This window comes from Erythrolamprus reginae, chromosome 4 (assembly GCF_031021105.1).
Source record: "Erythrolamprus reginae isolate rEryReg1 chromosome 4, rEryReg1.hap1, whole genome shotgun sequence".
Taxonomy (NCBI): domain Eukaryota; kingdom Metazoa; phylum Chordata; class Lepidosauria; order Squamata; family Dipsadidae; genus Erythrolamprus; species Erythrolamprus reginae.
In genome coordinates, this window is record NC_091953.1 from 49,772,372 (window position 1) to 49,799,130 (window position 26,759).

Sequence of the window (26,759 nt, forward strand, 5' to 3'; positions counted from 1 at the left end):
TGATTGTATTTCATTCCTAAAAGTGTGCTATGAATGATAATAGAAATAACATAAAGGCTTATGCTTTTCATTATATTTAATCCTAATTATTTTATTTTTGTGAAATTAGCATAAGTAATGATTAGCTGCGATTAGCGTTTGATTTTTCTCGGAATAGATTAGATTTTATTTATGATACCAGTTTATCTGATGTCACAAGATACTGTAGAAATTAACAATAATAGTTAAAACTTTTAAAGCTTTCATTATTTTTAACAATATAACCAATCGTTTTACTGAATGTAGAAATTGCCTCTGCCATTATAGAACGTGGGAAAAACAAATGCGTTGTAATTGTTATAACAATAATAAATTTATCTCCACGTTAAAGTTTTAATTACATCGTACTACATACAAGTTAAATTTAAAACAGCCACAATCGTACTATCACAATACATCCTACAGAAATAAATGAAGTTTACATGTACGAAACAGTATTTTTCATCCGTCTTTAAGGTTTTAACACAGCAAACACCATTCCCAAACTATTCTCACATTATCCAAGCTACATTTTCTGCAGTTTGACACTCGCCTCACAATTTTCAAAACATGAAGAACGCCGATGCCCTTTCATGGGCAGCAGCTTCAAACCCCCGACTGCGTTTGCGCACTTCTTAGCAAACCACACATCCCGACGGGGTAACTCAGAACGCTTTCTTTAAGCCCTCCAGCGGCACTTCCGGGATCTCAACACCTGATTGGTAGAGATCCTCCCCATACAAATGTTGCTTCAGTGACGCGCTTGAGCTGTTGGACATCTGACTCGCTAAGCGTGAAAAGGCTGCAGAAAAGGGCTCCGTTAGTTTCAAGCGAGCCGGCTTTCGGCGCAGCGAGAAGCCAGCGTGAGTCATACGTAGGGACGAGGCTTCAGTGCTGCAGATCTTCACGTCCCACGTGCCAATTGCCGCATCATCCTAGCGACGTCGCAGGGGGCGGGCGATTACCCGGAACGGCCCTGTCATGCCTTCCCTTTTTTTTGTTTTTTTTTAGCAAATGACTGAATGTAGAGCATCTGTTTAGCTGCACTAGAAAAGAGGGAGGAGTGGGGCTTTGCCGGCCCACTTCTTTGGCTTAGCCTATCTTAGTCTTGTTCCGAAGCGGGGTGGGGGACGCTTCCAGATGACCTCTCTTAATCAAGTGCCACTACAATTGCAAAGATGGCCATGTTAAGTTCGTTTCCGACTGAGCTGAAGCGACTGCTGGAGAAAGATCCCTACTTGACTCCTTTTGAGCAAGACTTCCAGCGCAGGTAAATTAACCACCTGGGTCCCTTGGTGGTTCTGCTGGAGTTCTGCTCTCCATTCCCACCATTCTTTCTAACACCGTCACTCCTTTCACATTGTGAAACTTCCCTTCCGTTCTCTGTCGGTTGGTAGAAACAAAAGAGTAACAAACAATAGATTACGAACTCTGAAAGTTACGTAGTTGTTACATCTCTGTTTACATAGTATATTTTAGCTCAATTTTATAAATTAGGGGACTACTTATTTGCAACCTGGTTGTATGCATGCTACCAGAATTGATAACTTTTTACCAAACAAACCTTATAACAGGTTGTTCTTCTATCTATATAATGTATGCAAATTATTGTAGTTAAGCCAAATAAATATTTCCTTAATAGAAGGTGGGCAATTGCACATGTGCTGGAAATAGGTTGTGTTAATCGCTTGTGGAATAATGTGTTTTGACTCATGGCTTCTTGGCAATTTTAGAAGAAAACCACACAAAACAATGCTAGTTGTATTACAGTGTACCGTTCCAAGGAGCATTAGGGGAATATTTAATTTTTTGGGTGAGATCATAAGACCAGAGATATATTATCAGTGCGTATTATGGGGGGACTCTGTGCCCTGTACATATTTGTCCATTATTTAGCCTTATGATAAGTAATGGGATACAGAAATGAGAAAATGAATAACCAAACCCACAAAATCAAAGATGTGATAGATGAAAAAATTCTAACATAGCTTAAACTGTTTTACCAGTGATGTTCAATATCCCTTCCTATATCTTTCTGTCCTTAAAAATCATTGTTATTAAGATACACATTCATAGCTTGCCTTTTCTTTAAATTTCTCATTTCAGGATTTTGCCAACACGACTCCAAAAAGTTTTATTCTAAATTCAAACTTTTTTTCTCATATATTTTGTAATTCATTCCTTATATGACCAAACTACTTAGCATATTTTCATATTATTATTATTATTATTATTATTATTATTATTATTATTATTATTATTATTATGCCAAGCCTACCCTAATTTCCACTTCTTTCAACAAACAAACAGACCATATCTACAGTGTATCGCCACAGTATTATACTGTTATGAGAATAAAAGTATAGATTATTATAGTTAGTTGTACCGATTCCGCATTCAGCACCCTGTCAGTAAAGACTGATGAGGTTTGGTCCCTTTTGGCTAGTATACATAAGCACATCCATAGTAAAGTTTCCTCTCAAACATGCTGACAGTATTATGTGCATTGTAGAGTAGAGATTACTTTTCAAGCCAAACAAATTGTTACTATTCCAATAACTGTTAGGAATGTGTAGTTTGCTGACAGACTGGGACTATTATTTTTATATTATTTAACAAACAGTTTTAAGAACTCAATTCAATTGGCCTAAGGCAGTGATGGCGAACCTTTTTTCCCTTGGGTGCTGAAAGAGCATGCACGCATGCTGTCACGCATGCACAACTGTCCACACCCATAATTCTATGTGGACGGCAAAAACAGCTTCCCCCACCCCACGGAGGCCCTCTCAAGGCTGGAAACAGCCTGTTTCTCAACTTCTGGTGGGACCAGTAGGCTCGTGTTTCACCCTCCCCAGTCTTAACCCCGACAGAACGGAGTGGCTATGAGTTTTGCCTTCCAAGCACAAACCCTTCTGTACATCCAGCACTCTTGGGGGGACCTTTGATCCCCTCAGAGAAGTTCTGCAGCTTGGGCGGCCTCCTTGACCCACAGCTGACTTTAGAATACCATCTTTCAGCTGTGGTGAGGGGGGCGTTCACCCAGGTTTGTCTGGTTTGCCAGTTGCAACCCCACCTGGACAAGGAGTCTCTACTCACAGTCATTCATGCACAGTCACTCACGCCTGCTACAATGCTCTCTACATGGAGTTACCTTTGAAGAGTGTTTGGAGATTGCAGGTAACACAATGCAGCCATGTGAGCAATAATGGGCCTTCCGAGACATGCCCGTGTCTCTACAGCACTCTGCGAGCTGCAATGGTTGCCAGTTGGTCTCCGAATACAATTCAAAGTGTTGGTTATGACCTATAAAGCCCTACATGGCATATGACTAGATTACTTATGGGACCGTCTTCTGCCTCACATCCCAGCGGCCAGTCAGGTCCCACAGAGTCGGCCTTCTCCAGGTCCCATCAGCCAGACAATGATGTCTGGCAGGGCCTAGGGGAAGAGCCTTCTCTGTGGCAGACTCGGCCCTATGGTACAAGCTCCCCCCAGAGATTCGTACTGCCCCCACTCTCCCTGCCTTCAATAAAGCTCTAAAGACCCATCTCTGCTGGCAGGCTTGGGCCCATTGATACTTTGATATCTTGCCCCACCCAATGAATGAATGTAGGATGTATGAGGTATGAATCTGTTTGTCTAATTTTTAATATTGGGATTTTTAGAATGCAATTTTATTTAGATTTCTAACATGTTGTAAGCCGCCCTGAGTCCTAGGAGTAGGGCGGCATAGAAATCAAATAAATAAATAATAGATATGCTAGGAATTATAACTAATCTTTATCTGGACTATGGTTCCTGAATTAAACTTCAGATATATAACTAAAAAATTTAGAAAGTGAAGGAAGCTGCTAATTTGATAAACATGTTAGACATACATTGTTGAATGAATCATGAATATTTCAAGTAACCCAATTTTGTGAAATTAAATCACAAGTTAGATTTGTAAATTGTTGTAGGACTTGGATGTCAAACATGTGACATGTTGCCGTCCCATAATGTTTTTCCCTTCATAGACTTGGAGTGGGCATGGCCTGTGGGGCACCAGTTTGACACTCCTGATGTAGAAGGAGGAATGGCAAACCTGTGGTCAGAGTTCAATGAGGGATCAATCTATCCTTTGAATTTTGTGGTTCCTTATCTTTAAGCAGGTGCTAATTGTTAATTGAGAAGTTTCCTTGTTTAGCAATAAATCAGTTTAATTGGGCCTTCAGGCTGTTTAGCAATACTGTATATCAATTTGATTTGACTTTGTGTGTGAACCTGCTCTTTTGTACCTGACACAATGTTTTTTACTAACATAGTCATGGGGTTTTCTGTCTCTTAATTTCATCGTACAAAAGATCTTTAAAAAATTAAACCTGGAAGGCTGCATCAGATTAGGGATAAGAAGCATTAAATTTTTATTTCATATTTTTTTTAAAAAAAATATATATTTCATGTGCTTTTTAACAATAAATTGAACCCTAGTTTATATTTGAAGTTCTTTTGGAAATGTTTTTAAACTAGTATTTTCTAGAATATGATATGTGCCTATTTGTAAAAGATTATAATATGAACTTTTTCTAGAAAATAAGATTATTAAAAAATGATAAATATTGACAATAATATAATATGGATTGTAGATAATAGAAGACTTGGAAGCCTTGATGCATGACATTTAGTCTGAAAATGTACTTAGTTTCATCTTATAAATATAACTTTTCTACAATATGATATGTGGTGATTATTTCTTCTGAACAAATGATGGATAAATATGTAAAAATCAAACCCCTTTTTTTTATATAGTTGGGATCAAGTAAAGGAATGCAACTGAGGCAGCTTTTCCTAATTTGGCATCCTAGTGAATTGGAATTTTGCCAATATGTAAATGGTAAATAAAATAAAATTACAAAATATTCTAATTACTAGATTATTGATAGTGACAGATAAACAAGCAATTGGGTTGATTTTCAGTTTTAAATTTGATTCCCATTAGTATCCTTAAGTAATTCTCTTTATTTTTTATATCCTTTTGCTAAAAGATTAGCACATAGTCTTCTTTGAAAAACATCCTTCTATTACACCACTACTCCAAAATACATCCCTTCTAATTAGAGCTGACCCAATCCTCGGAGAGGGGCGGCATGCAAATCCAATTAAATCTTAAATTTGCAACTTTATATCTGTTCTCACTCCTCTGCTACTTAGGCTGCAGCTTGTGTGACCTTCAACTCTCACTTATCAACTCTAAATTAGCTGAAGGACTTCTGCCCTTAGAGAGATTCTATTGGTTCTTCCTCATCTCTCAGAACAATGGGCAATCTTAGTGCTAAATAGAGATACAGTATTTGAAAACAACATTCAACATTCATAGTCTTAGGTAGATTTCATATGACAGGGGTCCCCAACTCCTACTCTGTGGACTGGCACCAGTCTGTGGCATGTCAGAAACCGGTCCATGCCGACAAGTGTATCCCTGTCTGCGAGATGCAGCCATCATGGGAAATCACGCCCCTTCTTGTCTCTGTAAAAAGCCTTTCTCCTTGGAACCGGTCCTTGGTGCCCAAAAGGTTGGTGGCTGCTGTCATAACCTGTGTCTCTTTGGAGATACGTACTCCTTAAAACAGGTCAATTCAATGCTGTGTATTTTGTTTTCCAGTCCCTTTTAGTATCTGCATAAAACTAATAGAGATGCATGCTATTAGTATACTGAAGACATCAAATTCTATTTTCCTATTAAATTTTCAGGAAATGAAAAGATAACATGACTATAGGCAGTAATGAATAAAGTGAGAAATAGTAAATTGAAATGAATCCGGATAAGATGGAAGTACTCCAAGATGGGATGAAGGGTGAGGAGGATTATTATTTCAGAGAGGGATAGTTCTATCTATTCTGAATTGGATCATACTGTTCAAAAGGATCAGCTATATTGTTTGTGGGTGCTTCTAAACTAAAATCTGATTTCCCAGTATGAAGCAACAAGCAAGATTCTCTCTGTGGGTTAATATACAACTGATTTCCTGAAGATAATTTTTAAATATTAATGGATATGATAATTTCCAGACTCAGTTATATTAATGGGCTGTACACGGGGAAGTTTCTTTCTTTCTAGTTTGAAATATTTGGACTAATATAAAACTCCCAAGCCAAGATGGGAATAGAAGATCAGAAATACTAGACACCATTCCATTTCAGGTTGCTGGGCATTATTCTTAAAACTGCATAGTTTAGCTTCAAATTGTTTGAGATAACTTTGACCTCTGTATGATCCTTCATACTTTTTGTGAACATTTGAGAGTTTCTGAGAGGCTAGAATAGAATTCTTTATGGGCCAAATGTGATTGGACACACAAGGAATTTGACTTTGGTGCATATACTCTCAATGTATATAAAAGAAAAAAGATACATTTGTGAAGAATCACGAGGCACAACACTTAATGATTGTCATAGGGGTCAAATAAGCAATGAGGAAACAATATTAATAAAAATCTTAAGAATGCAAGCAACAAGTTACTGTCATACAGTCATAAGTGGGTGATAGGAATGATGACAAATAACTAGTAAAAATAGTAGTGCAGACTTAGTAAATAGTTTGACAGTGTTGAGGGAATTATTTGTTTAACCGAGTGATGGCATTCGGGAAAAAACTGTTCTTGTATCTAGTTGTCTTGGTGTGCAGTGCTCTGTAGCGACATTTTGAGGGTAGGATTTGAAAGAGTTTATGTCCAGGATGCAAGGGGTCAGTAAATATTTTCGCAGCCCTCTTTTTGACTAGTGCAGTACACAGGTCCTCAATGGAAGGCAGGTTGGAAGTAATTGTTTTTTCTGCAGTTCTGATTATCCTTTAAAGTCCGTGTTGGTCTTGTTGGGTTGTAGAACCAAATCAGACAGTTATAGAGGTGCAGATGACAGACTCAATGATTCCTCTGTAGAGCTGTGTCAGCAGCTCCTTAGGCAGTTTGAGCTTCCTGAGTTGGCGCAGAAAGAACATCCTTTGTTGTGCTTTTTTAATGACATGTTTGATATTAGGTAACCATTTTAGGTCTCGAGAAATGATAGAACCTAGAAATTTGAAGGTCTCTACTGTTGATACTGTGTTGTCTAGTATTGTGAGGGGTAGTAGGTGTTGTGGTGGGCTTCAGGCCATCTCCTATGGCTGCCGATTTTGACGCAGAGGAGTAGGTGCCATCTGTTCACAGAAGACCAGTCTGGCTGGAGTACAAATCAGACAGTGAACAAGAAGCAGAGACAGGGAGAGACAGGGAGCAGGGAGGGACTGGAGAGACAGAGAGGGGAATGGATTCAGTCAGCTCTCCAGCCACAGGTTCATCTGAATCAGAAGGGAAAGAGTTAATGAATAATCCTGTTTCTGAATGCTTGGATCTGGAGAATGCTGGGAAGACAAGAGCAGCTGTGCAAACGCAGAAACAAATTATAGGGCACAGGTGATAAGACCTAATGCTGCTGCTGCTGCAACCTTTAAAAAAGGGGAGGGTTGGAGAGATCTGTGTGGGAGATTATTGTTCAACTTTGGAGAGAGACATTGATGCATCGTGGTTTCGTTTTGGCCTTTAGATTTCTGTGACATTCTGACATTCCAATTGTGAATTATTGCTGGTTACTGTAAGCCTGAAAGGCTCCTGCACGGACTGGAGTAATTAACTCTGACTTATTGCCTACTTAAACTCACATCGCTCTGAAACTTCATGGTTTGCAGTTTTCTGAACATAAAGAGCAATCCTTGTTTGATTTTTACAAATTTGTGTGTGTGTGTTTGATTCATTACTTTATTTTTGGATGGTTCGAGGCCATGCAGAACAGTAGGATGGGAGGGTTTCTCCTAAAATATATCACGATTTCTACGGTTTTGATTGTGTTCAGTTCTAGGTTGTTCCAGTCGCACCATGAGGCTAGTTGTTCAATGTCCCATCTGTATGCAATTTCATCATTGTCTCGAATGAGACGAATCACTGTTATATCGTCTGCAAACTTCAGTAGTTTAACAGATGGATAGTTTGAGATGCATTCATTGGTATATAGAGAGAAGAGAAGTGGTGAGAGTACCCAGTCTTGGGGGGCTGTGCTAATTGTACAGGTATCTGATGAGATTTTGCCTAGCTTCACCTGTTGCTTCCTGCCTGTTAGGAAACTTGTGATCCACTTACAAGTGTGTTCAGGTACCATTAACTGATTTAGTTTAGTTAAAAGAATGTCTGGTATGATGGTATTGAATGCTGAACTAACGTCTATAAAAAGGACCCTAGTATAGGTCTTTGGAGATTCAAGATGTTGTAGGATGTAGTGCAGAGCCATATTAACAGCATCATCAGTTGATCTATTTGCTCACTATGCAAATTGCAGAGGGTATAACAGTGGATCCATGATGGTTTTCAAGTGGGACATCACTAGCCTTTCAAAGGTTTTCATAACTACAGATGTTAGAGCAACTGGTCTGTAGCCATTCACTTCCTTGATGGAGGACTTCTTCAGCACTGGGATGATAGTGAAGTGTTTGAAGCAGGAAGGAGCTTATTATTCTTATTCTTAAATTTTACTTGTTAGCTTTGGCTTGTAATGGTTCAGTTTTAAATTTGTTTTTTGTAGGGAAGTTGAGTGGGCAGCAACATTTGTTTAATAAATATAACATTTTTAAGTGCAAAATAATGCAAGATTTTTATGAAATTTGTTATTGAGTGGTTTTATATTGCTGCCTTTTTATAGCAATCAGTAATTAAGCAGATTGGATTTCATTTAAATGGCTATAGATATAAAATTTATTGTAAAATAAGATATGTCATTTAAAATATATATTGATATAGAAACCCTGTTCAGCCTTATAGCTATAACTATGTATAATTCTGTAATTAAAAAGTCATAAAACATAAGGAGTATCATTTTTTACATACCTTATTTTTATTATATGGCATTAGTGGTTATTAGAAAATAAATTTAGAACAACTTTCTTAAAAATGCCATTAAATTATAAATTTGAACTCTCATTTAATTTTAGAAAAAAAATAATTTTTACGTTTACAACTAAAACTTGAAATCAGAAAATCAGTGTGTGTGGGGAGGGGAGCGAGGGGAGAGTTGAAATCAAACTAAACTCCTACTTCCTATTGGAAATAATAGCAATGAAATAAAGAAACAATTAATCATCAGTAGATGTGGTCAATGTTCTCTCTTTTTCCTCTCTCTCATTCTCTCCCTCCAGGTCTACTTCTCCCTCTCCCCCCCCTTCTTTCTCTCATTTGTTTCTCCTCCCTTTTTGCTCTCATATCTCTCACTTTCATTTCTGTTTTTTTCTCTCTTTCCTCTTCCTTTTTCTTTCTCTCCTCGTAATCCAGAAGTAGGGGCTGCAGGACCCAGAGGGAGGCGCTGGAAGAGGCAGCCTCTCTTCGAGTTGGGGGTGTGGCTGCAGTGACAGTGGCAGAGTCCGCCTCTCTGGCAGGCAAAGAGCCATTTTCTTCAGGGAGGGGCCATGGGAAAGGCGGAGGGAGGGCAAGGCAAGAGCTCTGGTTTGGGCAGCTCTGTCACCCGAGCAATGGGAACGACTGCCCCTTTCCCCCACAGGATACACATACACACACACTCCTGCGGCGTTGCCCAAACTGGAGCTCTTGCTTCGCCTTCTCTCCACCTTTCTCTTTAAAGCTCGAGGCGGAGTGCTCAGCTTCCCCCCGGCACATGGCGGGGAACAGAAGTTTGCCCTGAGAGAAGAGACGGGGATTGCACCTGACTTGTTTAGGGCCATCCTTCCCCTATCTGGTGCCTGTCAGGCGTGTGGGGTGGGTGGGGCGTGGTCCCCAGACAGAGCTAGAGAAGCTGGGCAGGGTTTAGAACCCATGGGGGTTTCTCCCCGGCCGACAGCTTGGGAGAGGCAGATCAGCTGTCAGATGGGCCAGCTCTACCGCATGGGGTTTGAAAACCCTGCACGGCATTTGGTTTTTGCCTGCGCGGCCGTGGGCCCACACACTCTAGAGGGAACAATGGATGTGGTGTGATTTCGTTATGAAGTAAGTGACCAGAATGAGGCATGTTTTCAGCTACCATAGAAAAAAAATAGCATGTTTTTACTTAAGTTATTCCTGAGGGTTATTATAAAAGTGTAGCCCCTTTCTGATGTCACGGACCAGTGGCCACAGTGGCTGTGGTCAGATGGGATAGTTTCATGCACTCAGCTTTAATCCCACACATGTACAAATAAAGATTTGTAAGCTTGCCCACCGCTTGTGTGGCGTAGTTCTCAACAGGCATGGACAGAACGTTGGGGACTCCTGTTAAAGAAAAAAGGGTACACTATGGTCCCAAAGTCATGAAATTATTATTATTTAAATCCCAGAAGCTTCCTTCATTATGAGCTGATTTTTTGGCACAGTTGTGGAAAAACAGGAAATGTGATCTGTCACTTTATAACAGTGTTTCCCAACCTTGGCAACTTGAAGATATCTGAACTTCAACTCCCAGAATTCCCCAGCCAGCATTCACTGGCTGGGGAATTCTGGGAGTTGAAGTCCAAATATCTTCAAGTTGCCAAGGTTGGGAAACACTGCTTTATAAGACCATGAAGTTGAACCAAAAATACATGAAGTTTTTTAAATAGTTTCATAAATAAACTTAGTATAAAATAGGGGTGAATTTGATTAAAATCAAGTCAATTTAAATCATAGTTTTTAAAGAGCAACTGTCATCTCTGCCCCGCAGCAGCTCCTTTTCTGACTCACTGTTGATTTACCGACAGTCCCATTCACTTTAATGTGATGGTTGGTGATGCGGCAGTGGCACAACAAGGTGAGGGATTTGACAGGCAGTTGAGTGAATGGCTGCTAACAGGCGCTGCCCTGATGGATCTGAAATAACAGGTTAGGGTTGTTAATATTATATTTATAAGATGCTTAGAAGGTTTCACTTTCATTTTTACTGCTTGCCTTTCCTCCTCACACTTAGAGCCTGGTGGTACAGATGCATTTCTTTTCAAACAATCAGTTTGTCGTGTGCATAGGTTTGCAAAATAACTTTGTTTTTTAATTTATCTCATAGTTATTGTGAAATTGTGTCAATGCATGAATACAATGCATGTTATCTTAGCTTGCAGAGCTTGGATTCACTGGATGAGTTTATAAAAAATGTAAATATTGCAGAATATATAGCCCTCATGCTATCTGGTTTATTTCATGCTGAATAAGCTAAATTATTAATGTATCTTAAATAGAAAACTTCCTTTAGTTTTTTACTCCAAAAGCATTTTATTAAAATAAATTTGATAAAAATCCCCAAAATCCAATTTAAATTAAAATCATCAATTTTTATCTTCCCTGGAAAATTTGCAGGACTTATTTGTGTATATTAATTGTACCTTCTGATTTATTGTACTGTATTCAGTTTCTCTTATTTGATATGATTTGTTAGTTTGTAATAGGACACCATTCTTTCATTTTATTATATTGTGAATTGTAAATATCTCATTACAAATATCTTCCTGCCTTAGAAAAAATGATTATTGATTGTCCCAAGAAAATATTTCTGGCAGGAGAGAGGAGGATGACCAAACAGCCTTATGTTTGAATGATATGACTAATTTGGTACCATTGTAATCAAGTTTCAGCCCTGAGAAATTAACTGCACAGGTTTTTTTAAAAGGGGAAGGAATATAGCTATGTTCATTTTCTTTAGATCTCACAACAGTTTTTGAAAACATTGATCATATTTCCTGTTGAGTTGGCTAGAGTAGCCAGTACTGTTCTTTAGTATTTCAGTTCCTAACTCTAGGGCTGGCTACGGAAATGACTTTAGATGGCTTTGCCTATTTAGGCTTGTTAGATTTGGGAACATATACAGTAATATGCATAAATGTACAACTCAGTGTTGCAACTTGCAATTTGCACAAATAATCACATGTTAATGAATCATCACATTCTATTTCCTCTGGATGTTATTTATCAGTGCTTTAAGTGTTGTATATGTTTGGTTTATTGGACATAGCAATTATTTGTGTGTTCACCAATATTTGATCTTAATTTGATGAGCACGTAACATTGGAAATGCTCTTTAAAATACATTAATTTTATTTTGAATATATATAGTTGAGATGATTTATGTCTATGTTACAAATGATAACTAAGGCAACTGATTTAAAAGCAGAATAAAAAATTTCAAGGTTCTTATTATTTTATTATTGTTGTAATAGAGGAAATTATCCTTGCAAAATGATTTCTTGCTGTATTTTGCTTTCTTAGTAATATAAAACTTAGTGTTTTCTGTGATTGATTGGCTGCAACATTATATTAATTTACCAAAAATATGCTTGCTTTCTGATTTTTCTGGAGGACAGATTACCTTTTTGTATGTCATACTGGGGTCATTGTTGTGTAATCTCTGATATTTGAAGTGTTGTGAAATTTGCTCTGTGCTGTTTTTCCATTCTCTCTTTGGTTAGCATTGCTGTCTAAAATCTTTGTACCTCTTTTCAATTCAGTTCATGCAATCAATACTTATAGAAAGAGACCCAGCTGAATGGGAGAATAAACAACCAGTCTTAACATTAAAACAAAAGAAGCTGCACAATCACCTTATCCCAAGGTCTGGAGCAACAACCATGTTTTTAGCAGCTTTTGAAGTATCATCATGGTGGGAACAAATCTTTATGGAGTTATCATTCCAGGTGACAGATGTTGCAAAAGAATAGACATGCCTGCTGGCTCCTGTACGAGGATACTGATGGATAGGAACTGGAATGAATAATCTTTCCTATGGGCAGAAACAATTGGTGGTAACTGATTCCTCAGATAGTCACAGACTATGCTGTCAAGGTCATTAAATGTGACAACTAGTACCTTGAATTATGCCTGGAAGCCAACTGGCAACTAATGCAGTGTATGAAGAAGTGGGATCACAGTAGTATAAGGTACCATTCTACCATTCCCATCACTGCATTTGGAATCAGCCGTATGCTCTGACTGGGCTTCAAAGGCAGATCCATGTAGAGTACATTACAGCAATCCTGTTATGAGAATTACTTATGCCAAAGAGAAACAAAAAAAGAATTTTTAACACTTTTTTCTCCCAACATGTTTATTTTCCAGGCTAAGCTGTTGTTTATTTAAATAATGACAATTGACTATCTTCTTTAAGACTGTCTCAATGCCTCTTCATACTCACATATATTAGTGTCCAAGAACTTCTGGAAAAGACTGGTTTTTACCAGCTTACAGACTATGAAGACATCTTAATAGCTAAAATGTTAAAAGGAAAATTGTGAATAATTATTAGCAGGCTTCCTGCTACTCTTTATAGTAGTTAAGGAAAGAAAGCCTAGTAGCTATTATATGGCTATCCTGACAGAGACTATTTTGAAATATGCAAGTAGGCAGCAACGAATACTTTGGAATGCACTTGGAAACAAACAGAGCATTCTCCATCATGGGTGGAGCCAGCATTCAGAATGGGTTGTCTTCATCCACTCAGAATGAGGACAAATTCTGTTACTTTTAGCAGGATCTGCCCTTCTGAACCCAGTTTCGACTCTGTCCTCAGACTGGATGGACGTAGCTTCTTAGGTCTCCCTTCCTGAATGTGTATTTTATTCTCACTTCGGCGCCAACTTAGCTTGTTTTTGACATTATGAGTCTCTTCCCAAGATCTCAGTGACATCTGAGGTTTCGGGCGTTTCGGTAGCTAAGCTACTCCTGCCATGGCAGTGGCTTTGGAACCGTTTTTGACTGACTGTAAAGGGCTTGCCTTGGTCTGTCATCAGAGAAGTGTGCTAGCTGAAGCTGGGGCGGCTTGGACAGCAAGGGGGCGGCATGGACTTTGGTGGTCATCAGTTGACAAAGCATAGTGACTTTTAACATCAGCTTTAATGTTGGGGCATAGTGTCTGGTCGCCAAGCTGTGGGAGCTTCCCCCCTCCTTGCCTCTTGGAACTACTGCTTGCTTTAGCCGCTGCCCAGGTGGAAGGCAGAGGTTCAGATAATCTGATTATACCAGGGTTGTTTATGCCATTTGCAATAATACTATTTTCTCCCCAACCTTTCTCCAAAAAGGACAATTGGAGATGGAATGGAAGTTATTGGTTGTGGACCAAGATTTTCAAGGAGTAGGCAGACCAGCACTTCTTTCAGGTCTGCTGGAATCTCATTCTATCTCAGATATTAACTTCAGACTATGTCTTCCCAACTCCCCCATTAGTTTTCTTCAACAGCCCAGTGAAAAAGGATCCAACCCATCTTGCTTGTGATTGCATCCTCATATACCAGTCATTTTTTAATATCTTGTTTTTCAAGCTGTGATGCAAATTCCAACTTGCCTTCCTTTGTCAAACTATCATTGTATCTCAGTATATTGTCCCAATTCATTCTACTTGGATGTATCAATGTTTCTGTTATAGATATCCAACTCATTCTATTTTTAATTAGTGTTTAGCTTTTATTTTTTTCCAAATTGAAAATGCTTATGCTATTCTCTGGAAGTAGTTATGTATTTTATTTCCTCCATATCAAATAAATGCATGCCATCCAATCTCTAAATCCTGTTTTTCTAATATTAAAAGTCTCCTATTTCTCAGCAAAATCCATTATCCATGTCATTACTGTTGCTTGGTAATATAGCTCTCAATTTGGGAGGCCAAAGCTGCCCCTGATTCTTACATCTTGTAGCATCTTCAAACTTATCCTTGGTCTTTTCCCTTGCCAAATAAATTTCAATATTATTTTATTTGAATAATTAAAGTTTTATCCACTTTTATTGGTATTGTCAAGAATAAAAACAATAAGCGTGGTAGTATCTTGACTAGCGCAGTCCTGTCCATTAGTGATAACTGAAGATTTCCCTATTTTTCTAAGTCTTTCTCAATCTGCTTTTTAAATCTTATGTAATTATCTTTTTTGAGTGTTGTACATTTCATGAGGGGGAAAAAAACATAATTAAAATTTTTTAGTTTAGAATTTGGAATGCCAGTCTAATTTCTCCTTCATTCTAGATATTACTGGGATAAACAAAAAATAGTTGTATTTTCTTCCCATTAGCTAGCTTGTAGAAGTTCAAATGAAAAATGAATTGAATTTTCTTATTTAAGAGAATAAGTTCATTATGTGGTTTGCTGGTAAAAACATGAAATACAGTAGCTTTTAAATTCCTATGTACAGATTCCTATGTAACTTTTCACAGATCTGACACATTTAATTTAACCCATTATAGTTTTCATAGGCTTATTCCTTCCGTATGAAATACAGTAACTGCTACATAATCATGTGTGAATCTTCTGACTGCCATTTAGCCATTTTTAAAGAACACTGAACTTTTTCTGAGCCTCTCTTTGATATAAGTTTGATCTTTTAATTGCCCATCCAGTGTATATATTCTGTCAAAGTTTGCTGAACTCTAGCAAACTCTATATTACACTGGATGATTTGGCTTCATATATCTCATTAAGACATAAAAAGGTATATATTTAGGGCAAGGATGAATATTCTTTATTTTAGAAACCAACTTTTTGTAGGAAGAAGAATGCCCAGAGTCAAGGCTGAAACTCTGTGGTACCATGGTGTCCTAAAATAATAATTGAATGGGGCTAGAGTTCAGCAAAAATAAATATACCACTTAGTTTTAATAAATACATTATAATATTTATAAAGTAATGACCAAACCTTGCTCTTTTTACAGAGTAAAACATTTAGAAATATATTGACTTTGATGTTTGCTTGTCCAAGCAATGGGCTCTTCAGCAATCCAGCTTTAGGTATGCATGTGCACCTAAAGTCAGAGTTCTGAAAGAATTTGCTCCAGAATTTTTGGTACACTTTCTTGTAAAAACTGACACTGAGCACAAACTTTGACAGAATTCCTAACTTATATTTGCTTCTGATTCTGAAGCGTATTCTTTTCTAATATAGCAAATAAATTAAAATAAAATTGAACATACCCCTTTTATGACTTTTCTTAAAGGCTTGACTGATTCTTATTTTTAATAATGGTTTTTATAATGGGTTCGTTAGGATTATAATGGGGTTTTAACCCTGCTGTTCTGTTCGAAAAAAGTTCCTAATGTTATGTTCCCGGGTCACCCTGACCCGGACCGAAAACTCTTCATTTGCAGTGCTTATGTTTGGTCTTTTTGAAAGCTTTTTTCACCTGGAAACATGTTTGAACATTTCTGCACACAATGGAATGAAAATTGAACTGAAAAAATTAATCCTTATTTGTTTATTTTGCACATAAATGTGCCTCCCCCCCGTTTTTGTGAAAGTTTTTTCAATTTATGGATAGTTTTGCTTGCAAAATCCATTCTATTTTACTAAAGTTGGTGTGGGATTGGTAGCTTGAACATTTCTGCACACAATGATATGAAAATTGAACTGAGAAAATTAATCCTTATTGGTTTATTTTGCTCATAAATGGGCCCCCATGCTTATACTCAAATAGGCTTATACTCGAGTAGGCTTATACTCGAGTATAAAATGATATGGTCTTATATTCAAAAATAAACCAATAAGAATCATTTTTTTTCAGTTCATTTATATTTTTCTTATGTTCAGGATTGTTCAATTTAGTATATCAAACCTTTTGGGGGAAAATTCCTTAGGGATTTGTAGCCTTAAAAAATATAAATTGACACGAAATTCAAAAAGGATGGGGGGAGGGGCTTTTTGATCAAAATAAAAATATAAGTCTCAATTTTTCCAGTTCAATTTTCATATCATTATGTTCATAAATGTTCAAACTAGTTTTCCAGTGGAAAAAGTTTTCAAAAAGACCAAATTCAAGTACCTAAAAAAAATCATTTTGATCCGGGTCTATATGACCCGAACAGAGTAAATGTGACTCTTTTTTTGCCAAGAAAAAAATTTTTCCCCCACCCCCACAAATATTTTTTTGATGATCAGCATTGTTAAATTGAGTAAATGAATGCGTAAGATTTTAAAGAATATTTCGGATTTGGAGCATAAAAAAATAAAAAGTGAAAATTGTTGCAAGCAGCCAGGGGGGGGGGGGGCCTTATTTCTGATGTTAAAAAAACAGTAAGAATCATTTTTTTCAGTTCCTTTATATTTTTCTTATATTCAGAAATGTTCAAGGTACCATTCCCACACCAACTCCAGTAAAATAGACTGCATTTTGCAAGCAAAACTATCCATAAATTGAAAAAACTTTCACAAAAACGGGGGGGAGGCACATTTATGGGCAAAATAAACCAATAAGGATTAATTTTTTCAGTTCAATTTTCATTCCATTGTGTGAAGAAATGTTCAGACTACTTTCCAAGTGAAAAAAGCTTTCAAAAAGACCAAACATAAGCACTGCAAATGAAGAGTTTTCGGTCCGGGTCAGGGTGACCCGGGAACATAACATTAGGGAGTTTTTTTTTTTCAGCAAGAAAGAAACCTCCCACCCCCCAAAAAAAATTCTCATAGAGAGAACCCCTGAAATGATGAAAAGTCATGAAATTTCAAGTTTCAGATATGCAGGGAAAACTTTTTACAGGGTCTCAAACCTTGATTTCGGGTCTCACAGACCCGAACAGAACAGCAGGGTTAATCTACTGTTGATGTTTGACTTCTTTTTATTATTGTACTATTGTATTATTTTTTATTGTAAGCAGCCCTGAGTCCTATGGGATTGGGCGGCATAGAAGACGAATAAATTAAATTAAATTAAATTAATCTTTTGATATTGTTATTCTGAATATGCCAATTCCTTGATCTAGGTCTCTTGGCAAAATATAATACCTTTGTTGTCTGGCAGTTAGTCTGGTAATGATTATCAAAGCAATATGGCCTGAGCTTTCCTGAGCTCTCCTAAGACTACTTTGAAATTGAAATAGAATCACTGCATGATCAGTATATAACATGAATGGCAACCATTTATCAGGTTACTTAGGTAAAACAATAATTGTGCAGTGTGGGCCAATACACATTGCACAACGCTGCTTATTATTTACCTGTGTGGGAACAAGGTTTGAATGGTGCCCTTTGGATTGCATTTTACGTGCTGGCCTGAATCTTCATGTAAATTATAAATAAGGCAGGGGTAAACATCTGTCTGTAACCTTGAGCTTTTCCCATAGGACTTTTCCAGAAATGAAATCAAATGGGTTACTAATTTGCATTATCTGTCTTGCCAACTTCCAGTAGCTTTGCCAGCTTTCCATCTAATTATCAGATTTTTAATCTTGGCAGCCATTAAGAATTGGCAACTCAGAAAAGGAGCCCTCAGATAAACTTGGGGGTATCATGGGCTTCTCAGGAGTGTTATAAAGTTATCAAATTGGGGGGGGGGGGGATTTCCAACATTGTGTCAAGAATATGGAAAAATTGCTATGGTGATGTTGTATCGAAGAACTTGGAACTAGTCTGCCAAAAGAGGGATAAATTTTAAATTGTGTTATTAAGTTACTGCCAACAAATCCTCTCTTTTTACATTTCATATGAAAATTATAACCTCTCTTCATTTTTAAGACATGATATGGGTTTGTAATATGCAGTAAGTATAAACTGTATAACGGTTTGTAACATGGTTTGTAAAACTGATGTAGCTCGTGATGGTATATTTAATGAACTATGAGGTAACAATTATATTTTAGCATGAAACTATCCAGGTATTTCAATATTTGCAATGCGTATTTAACGTGTGATCCTAGTCTTATCTCATTTTTTAAAACAGTATTTAATGTCTGAATATTAAGAATTATTTTATCCAAAACCATTTTCTGATTGACTTTTGACTGGGATATTTGCAACTTCAAATTGTATGAATATAGCAATAGCACTTAGACTTAAATACCTATTCACAGTGCTTTACAGCCCTCTCTAAGCAGTTTACAGAGTCAGCATATTGTCTCCAACAATCTGGGCTCTCATTTTACCAGCCTTGGAAAGATGGAAAGCTGAGTCAACCTTGACCTGGTGAGAATTGAACTGCTGAACTGCAGGCAGCCAGCAGGCAGCAGAAGTAGCCTGTAGTAAAACCACTGCATCACCACTGCTTATCATATGGCTGTTCTGTCAGATTACCAATATTTCATGGGCAATTATTTATTTGATTTATATTCCGCCTTTTTTGTACAGAGCTCAAGGCAGCATATATAATGCTTCTTCCTACAAACTAACCTTGTGAGGTAGCTTGGGCTGAGAAAGAGTATCTGAATTACCAGTGAGCTTCTGTGGCTAAGAGTCTCCCAACCCTTAGCCTAAAATTTTAATCCCTATAAGACATGGATTGTGAATACAACATCATAAAAGTAGTTTGAAAAGGAACGTCTACAAAAATGGGACTTACGACTATTCATTTAACATTATTTGAAAATTACAAAAGTACTGAAAAGGGTAACTTATGAAACGCCTAGATGTAACAACCATTGTATCACCTACATGGTCAGACGATAACATAATTTGGGTACATGGCTTACATTTGCCATGGTGGCAGTGTCCCAGGGTCAGTTGATTACAGTTATGAATTTCCCATTTGTCTTCCAATATGCACACTTAATTGTGGAAGCAGGATTTATTTAATGACCACATGATTCATGTAGCAATTGTATGCTTTGGTTACAGTCTGCAATAAAAACATCATAAAATCAGGTCCAAATTGCTCACTTAATGACCATACCACTTAACAATTGAAATTGTGATCCTAACTGGGATTATAAATTAAGAAATACCTGCACTTTGGGATATAAAAACATGTTTCTTGTTACACTTGATGCCTGATTAAATGCTTTCATAGGAGGTTTATTTGTTTTGTTTAATCTGCTTTTGTTTAAATACATATTTTATTTATCTAATGATGTATTTAAAATTTGTATTTATTTATGTAGGTTTTAAAATTAAATTTCTCCACCCAAATTATTCTGATTTTGTGAACTGCCCTAATAATTTACATTAAAATTCCAAGGATGAATGAGTCCTCGGAGAGGGGCGGCATACAAATCTAATAAATTATTATTAATTATTGTTATTATTATGAAATAAAATTTTCATGTAGGCACATGTATGCTGCCTTATAAAGTTTTCTAAAGGCTGCTTATACCACATCATATATAACATTGATTTTGGGGAAATGTTTCACTAAATAATAAATTTGGAATAATATTTGTAGGAAATAAGATGCAAAAGATTGAGATGCACAAAATAATATAGCTTAAGAGGAACTTGCTTGCTAAATAACTCTGCCTAATGTCGGATACTTTGCTGCATGCCCATTTTTTATTTTAAAAATATTAATGAGCATTATGCGATCTTTTCTTAGTAGGAGTTTAATAGCCACCACATAATGGAAAACATAATGGAAAACAATAAAATAACATAAAAATAACAAAATTATAAAGGAAAAAACACAGAATTTTTTATGTCACTATATTGTATACTGTATGTAAAATATGAGGGTGAGTATAGAGTTGTTTTTTGAGTATCTAGTATATGAATGATTGAATTTTAAATCTTTAAAATTTTAAATTGTTTGATTACTTATGATTTGTTTCTACATGTTGTGAGCCGCCCCGAGTCTTCGGAGAGGGGCGGCATACGAATCCAAGTAATAAATAAATAAATGAATGAATGAGAATCACTGCATTGAAAGAATTGCCAGTGGTTATCGGGTCTAAGTTTTGAGTGTTGAGTTTAACTGTATTACATGTGGAGGTTGCATTTTTCTTCTATTTAGTTAGGTATTCAGTAAAACACAATTTGAGTGGAGTGTATGCATTCTTGCAATGCAGCAGTATCTTACATGCATAAACCATCTTCTACCACCCCCTCCTGAAAAATCACAGTTAGATTTGTTATCTGAGTATTGATGAAGTTCTCAGCTGCTGTAGTTAGATCATTCCATCCCAAGGAAGGCAAAGTTAGGCAAAGGCTTCCCTAGTTTTGCCCCCACCTGCTGTTTATACAGGACTTGAGAATCCAGTTCAAACCTGTTGCTCTAAGGACAGTGCAACTCTGCTCCAAAGCAAAATTGGGCATAGAGAGATCCTGGTGCATTTCCATAATGTTCAATTTGGACCTATTCTTTTCTATCCAATTTCCATAGCCAATAATATGGCCCAGTATCATGATTTGAGTTGGGCATCATCTACTTATTAATGGTACTGAAAGTCAAGCTATTACATAACCTGTACCACATACAGTGGATATTAAATAATGGGGTCTGATCACTAGTCATTCATAATGAAGCAACCACTTTGTTGATTTATGCATCCCAACCACCACTATCTAGAACTGAGAGCTGGGAAAGAAGCAGAACTATTTTAAAATAATATTTCCAATCCCCAATCTCCACAGTTAGTTACAATTGTTGATAGTGTTGAAGACCATTGAAAGATTCAAAAGAACAAGGACAGAAATACTACTTTCATTCAGATCCCAACACAGTTAATCAAGTAGAGCACACTGCTTTATAGTAGGGTTCTCCAACCTTGACAACTTTAAGACTTTTGGACTTCAACTTACAGAATTCTGGCTGGCTGAGGAATTCTGGGAGTTGAAGTCCACAAGTCTTAAAGTTGCCAAGGTTGGAGACCCATACTCTATAGCAGTGTTTCCCAACCTTTTTTGAGCCGCGGCACATTATTCACATTTACAAAATCCTGGGGAACATTGAGCGGGGGTGGGGTGGGGGGGTGAGGGCTAAAAAAATGTTTGGACAAAAAAATATCTCTCTTCCTCCCTTTCGCTCTATTTCTCTCTCTCTCTCCCTCTTTCTCTCCCTTCCTTCCTCTTTCTTTCCCCCTCTCTCTCCATCTCTCTTTGTTTCTCCCTTCCTTCCTCTCTTTTTTGCCCTCCTCTCTCCCTCCTTCCCTCCTTCTATGTCTTTCCCTCCCCCCCCCTTTTTTTGCAAAACCTGGGAGTCTTTCTTCTGCAAATGGGGAGCAGACTGAGGATCGGGCAGCAGCTACAAAACGTAAAAGCTATCGAAAACGTTTCCGAATAGCTGAGTTCAGTCTTTTTTAAAAGCGCTGGCAAAAAGACGCAGCTTTCTCAAAGGACGGCTCCGTTGAACCGCGGCAGAACAAAAGGCTCTTCCCGTACCGAGGCTTAAAGCGGGAAGAAATTGGGGTGGAAAGACCCCCAAAAGTGTTAACTCCTGAACTATTCGCACCCAGGGCAAGTGTGGGAAGGAGGTGCTCGCTCCAAAGGGGCCCAAATACCAGCTTGCGAAAAGGGCTGCAGAGTTTTGCTTCCCCTCCACATCTCCATTTGAAGCTGCGGGTGGGGAGAAATGGGGTCTCGCATCCCGACCCCATTTCTGAGCTGCTTTTCGGAGGCAGTGGGAACTGCCTCCCCCCCCAGCTCTTTTCCTTGGGTGAGATGGAAAGGGGGCGGCTGGCCGCGCACTTGAGCGCTTCGGCGCTTCACTCGTGTCTCACCCATTTCAAAGTATAACCAACCACCCCGCGAACGGAGCTTGAAGGGAGTAGGTTCTCAGGCCAGTGGGCTCTGGCAGCTGCAGCACCCTGCCTGGCTGGAGCTACCCTGGCGGCGGCAGCAGGTGATCTTTGGGGCCTTGTGGGAGGGCGGCAGCAGCGGGAAGGCGGCGTGTAGCAGGAGGGTGATGGCGGCGGCAGCGGCAGCGGGAAGTAGCCGTGGGGTGGCTTGGAAGCCGGAAAGAAGGAAGTTCAGCTTCTGGTCTCACAACTTTTTGCTCTTCGCAAAATGTTGCGAGACCAGAAGCTGAGCCTCTTTCTTTGCGGCACACCTGGCGCCGCGGCACACCGGTTGGGAAACACTGCTCTATAGCACTGAACGGATAGGCATTCATACTTGCCAAATCTGGAACAGTAAACTCAGTACTGCTAAGGTGTCATGACAAATCCATCTTCCCTGTCCCTGGAATCTAAATTGGTGCAGGACCTGAAGCCTATTATGGACACATTTCCAAGAAGGTAACATTACTGATTTTCCTCTGTAACGTATGTCAGGTTTGTACATTATTTAACCATAAGATGGTTAGATCTGGTCTTATTATAAACCAGTACCAGTTTGTGACCAAGTATCCCAACAGTCCTGGTAGCAGCAGAGTAGGAGGAAGAGGAGAAAGAAGAGGAGACAGCTTCTTTTGGAGTTCTCTATTCATATGTTTCTTCAGTTCAAAATGAACTATAGAATGTTAAAATAACATACTGTTTTACCAGCTAATCTGAATATTGAATTTGAAGAAGGAAAACTGATTTTATTGTATTTTGCATCATTAAGAAAAATCCACAAGGCAAGAGATGGGGAAAGTGCATAAAAAGAGGAAAGCAAATGCAAGATGATTGATAATGTGTCTTTAAAAAAAACATGGATATTTATGCTTTGTTATATATTGTAAATCTACAGAAAATTTACATTGTCTCATTAATATGCACAAACTGTCCTACTGAAAATACTTTGTTCCTTCAAACCATGTCAGTGAACTTGGATTTCATTAAAGTATATAGCTGAATAAACAAATAATTATATTTTAAAGTTCAGTCACAGTAGTCCTTGAAAATTTAATATAAGCACTATGTAAAGTACAGCAAAGGTCATGTTAATAAGACATAGGAAATTTCTTGGATTAGTTAGCTATATGGAGAATTTTAGTTTGAATCCAGGATGAAGAGCATGTTAACACATTAATTTTGAGAGAGGAAAGAATGCAGTTATAATATGTAAAAATATTAAAGATTGTTGTATCATATTAATAAGCTATTATTATTGAATGGGGATAAACAAACATAAATTTTTGTCACTTGGACCTAAAGAATTTGTCTGATTTATTGAAACATTCCAGCTGTAAAGCATAGTGATTTCTGTATAGATTATGGTTATCAATGTAATCTAATATTTACACATAGTCCTTGAATTATAGCTATTCCTTTAGTAACCAAAGTTTTAATGGCACTAAAAAAAGTCATGACTAGCTTTCACCTTTATAACCATTGCAGTATCCCCATGATCACATGATCAAAATTGCAGCATCCCCATGGTCACAAAATCAAACTACCTTATTTTTCAGAGTATAAAATGAACCTCCCTCCCAAAGAGGGTGAAAATTTGGATGTGTCTTATATGCCAAATGTAGCCCCGCCCAGCTTTTCAAATGGAGGTTTCAGTGTCTGAAAACAGCCGTTGAAACTTGAAAGGCCAAGTAGTTTTGAAACTACAGCAGCCTGAAGGTTGTTGTAAATTCGTTTTTCAGGGGGGGGGGTGTTGTAAAGTTTGAGCCTGAATCATATAAAAAGTAAGAAGACTAGGTACATGGGATTTTGCCAGTTTATAAAGCCTTACATGGTGTGCAGATTCTCCAAATATCTCCAACATACTAATGGAACTGCCGTGTTTACAGCTTCTAGAAGTTGGCCCAAATGTCATTTTTGCCGACTCAGCATTTTGCAACCCTTTATTTGAGGTCTCCTAAAACTCCCAATTTTTAATCTTTTGAAGTAAAATTTTGCACAGCATAGTTTTATATGATAAAGAAACTATATGCCAAATTTCATCAAAATCTGAGATGGTAAGGTGGGTACCACTGGTCCACTTCACACAGAATGACCCATAAATTTATGACAGTTGCACTATCACAGGGGCAGGTCACCATTTGTAACTTTCCCAGCTGGCTTCCAACCAGCAAAGTCAACAAAGTCAAAGTCATATTCACTTAATAGCCACATGAGTCACTTAGGACTGCAGTGATTTGCTTAACAACTGTGAAAAAAAGGTAAAATGGAGCAAAACCCAATTAACTACTTTGCTTAGGCTCAATTGTGATTCTAAGTTGAGGAATACCTGCATCTTAAATAACTCCCACACTAATTTATTGTTTGTTTTTCTTTTGATCTTCTGATCAGGAAAGTTAAAATATGCTTGAATTTAAATTTTTGTCACAAGGACCTTAGTTTTCTCAGAAAAACTTAGTGACATTTTAATCTCTTCCTTGATGTTCTTCCTCTTCTATGCTTCAGATGACTTTGTGGCATGCTCACCTTTTAAAAATCTCAACATCAAATTGATAGCAGTGTTATACATGCTTTGCCAAAGTTATTTAAAAGGCAGTTTCAAAAAGCTTTGCAACTGGACCAGAGGAACTATCCCTTCCTTCCTTCCTTCCTGTCTGACAGATTGAAATATCTATTAAATATCTATTGTATCCATTGTATTTCATTCTGATGTGTCTGGATCACCACGGATCAAATATATTGTGGCTAGGTATGATTAAAACATCTATTTGTTCCATACATTAATTTTTCCTCCTTATTCTTAATGGTGACTAAAGCTCCTGTTGGGCTCCAGTGATGGTATGAAAAAATTCAGAAGATATTGGCAGGATTCGCTTGGCCATAGTTGCTCTAATTTAACCTTAGGGTAGCAGGAATCCATGATGATTAATCTTTGTTATACTCCTATCTTTTGTAGGAAAACAACTTCTTCATTAGCAAAATTAAATCGCAAATAAAAGAATGTGTTTCCTTTGTTTTGGACATATTTTTTTTATTGTGATAGCTTCTTATTTTTAACAGGTCATTTAATTAAACATGACATGATTTTCTTAAATTGCTCATTTATGGATTCTTGAAACGTTTAAGATAATGTGGAGCAGAAACAAGGTAACGCTAGCAATTTCTTTGGAGTCCATTGGCATAGTTAAGTGATGGTGAAACTTTTTTTTCTCAGGTACCAAAAGAGCATGGTGTACATGCTATTGCGCATGTGCGATTGCCCACACCCATAATTCAATGCCTCGGGAGGGGGAAAACAGCTTTCCCCACTCCCTCATGCCCCTCTAGAGGCCGGAAATTGCCTCTTTCCCAACTTCTGGTGGGTTCAGCAGGCTTGTGTTTTGCCCTCCATGGGCTCCAAAGGCTTCCCTATAGCCAGGGGAGGGTAAAAACGTCCTCCCTCATCCCCCTGGAGGCTCTCTGGAATTCAAAAACACCCTCCCAGAGCCTCTGTGTGAGCCAAAAATCAGGTGGCCAGGTCTCCGGAGAGGGGCGTCATACAAATCTAATAAATAATAATAATAAAAAATAATACACATGCAGGTTGGAGCTGAACTTGCGTGCCAGCAGATATGGCTCTGTGTGCCACCTGTGTCACCCGTGCTATAGGTTCACCATCACTGGCATAGTTTATTACACCTAATAAGGATAAAAAATAGAGAATTGAAAAACAATAGTGTCAAAATATTCAGTTACATGTGTAGTGATGGTGTTTTAAAAGATTTAAATAATACTTTGCAAGATGAAAATACCAATTTCATTAGATGAGAATTAAATCAAGCTTAGACTCCATAAAGTTTAAATATGGATCAAGCTTGTATTAATGTGATTTTATTTTAATATACAAGTTGATTTGAGTAATATATAATAGATTTCTTGTTGACTTACTTAGATCTTAGCTTATAAATCTAAAATCAATGTTTCTGATAGCCTTTTTTAGAGATCTAGAGATTGAAGTGATAACAAGCTCTTCTTAAGAATAATGTAACAAACCTAGATCCTCAATCAAATGGAGTTTATAGGAGTTTGGCACCCATTCTAACTCAAGGTTTCAGAAAACAGCTAGGTTTTTAAAGATTTCTTGAACATTGTTAGGATAAGTTCATATAAATTTCAGGGGAATGCTGGACAATGTGCTGGTGCTACATCAATAGCATTGATCAGAGGGACCTGAAGTGTGCTGATTCCACCTGATTTCTATAGGACTGAAAACATAATAAATCAAGAGTATGCTTTGAAGAAAAGAGAACAGTTTTTGATGTAAAGACAGATTTAAGGCCGTGTTAGTTTGAATTGCTAGCTTC

General features: G+C 37.6%; 1 protein-coding gene across 2 annotated transcripts in view; it reads left to right on the forward strand.

Annotated features, from left to right (window-relative positions):
• The first annotated feature begins 755 nt into the window (after positions 1–755).
• Positions 756–26,759, forward strand: part of GBE1 (1,4-alpha-glucan branching enzyme 1) — a 155,355-nt gene continuing 129,351 nt past the window's right edge. The window contains exon 1 of one of the 2 annotated variants that reach the window (XM_070750257.1): positions 756–1,288. In XM_070750257.1, the coding sequence (XP_070606358.1) occupies positions 1,197–1,288 (92 nt within the window). In that variant the 5' untranslated portion in view covers positions 756–1,196. The remainder of the gene's footprint in view (positions 1,289–26,759) is intronic. The other variant, XM_070750256.1, reaches the window with a different exon arrangement.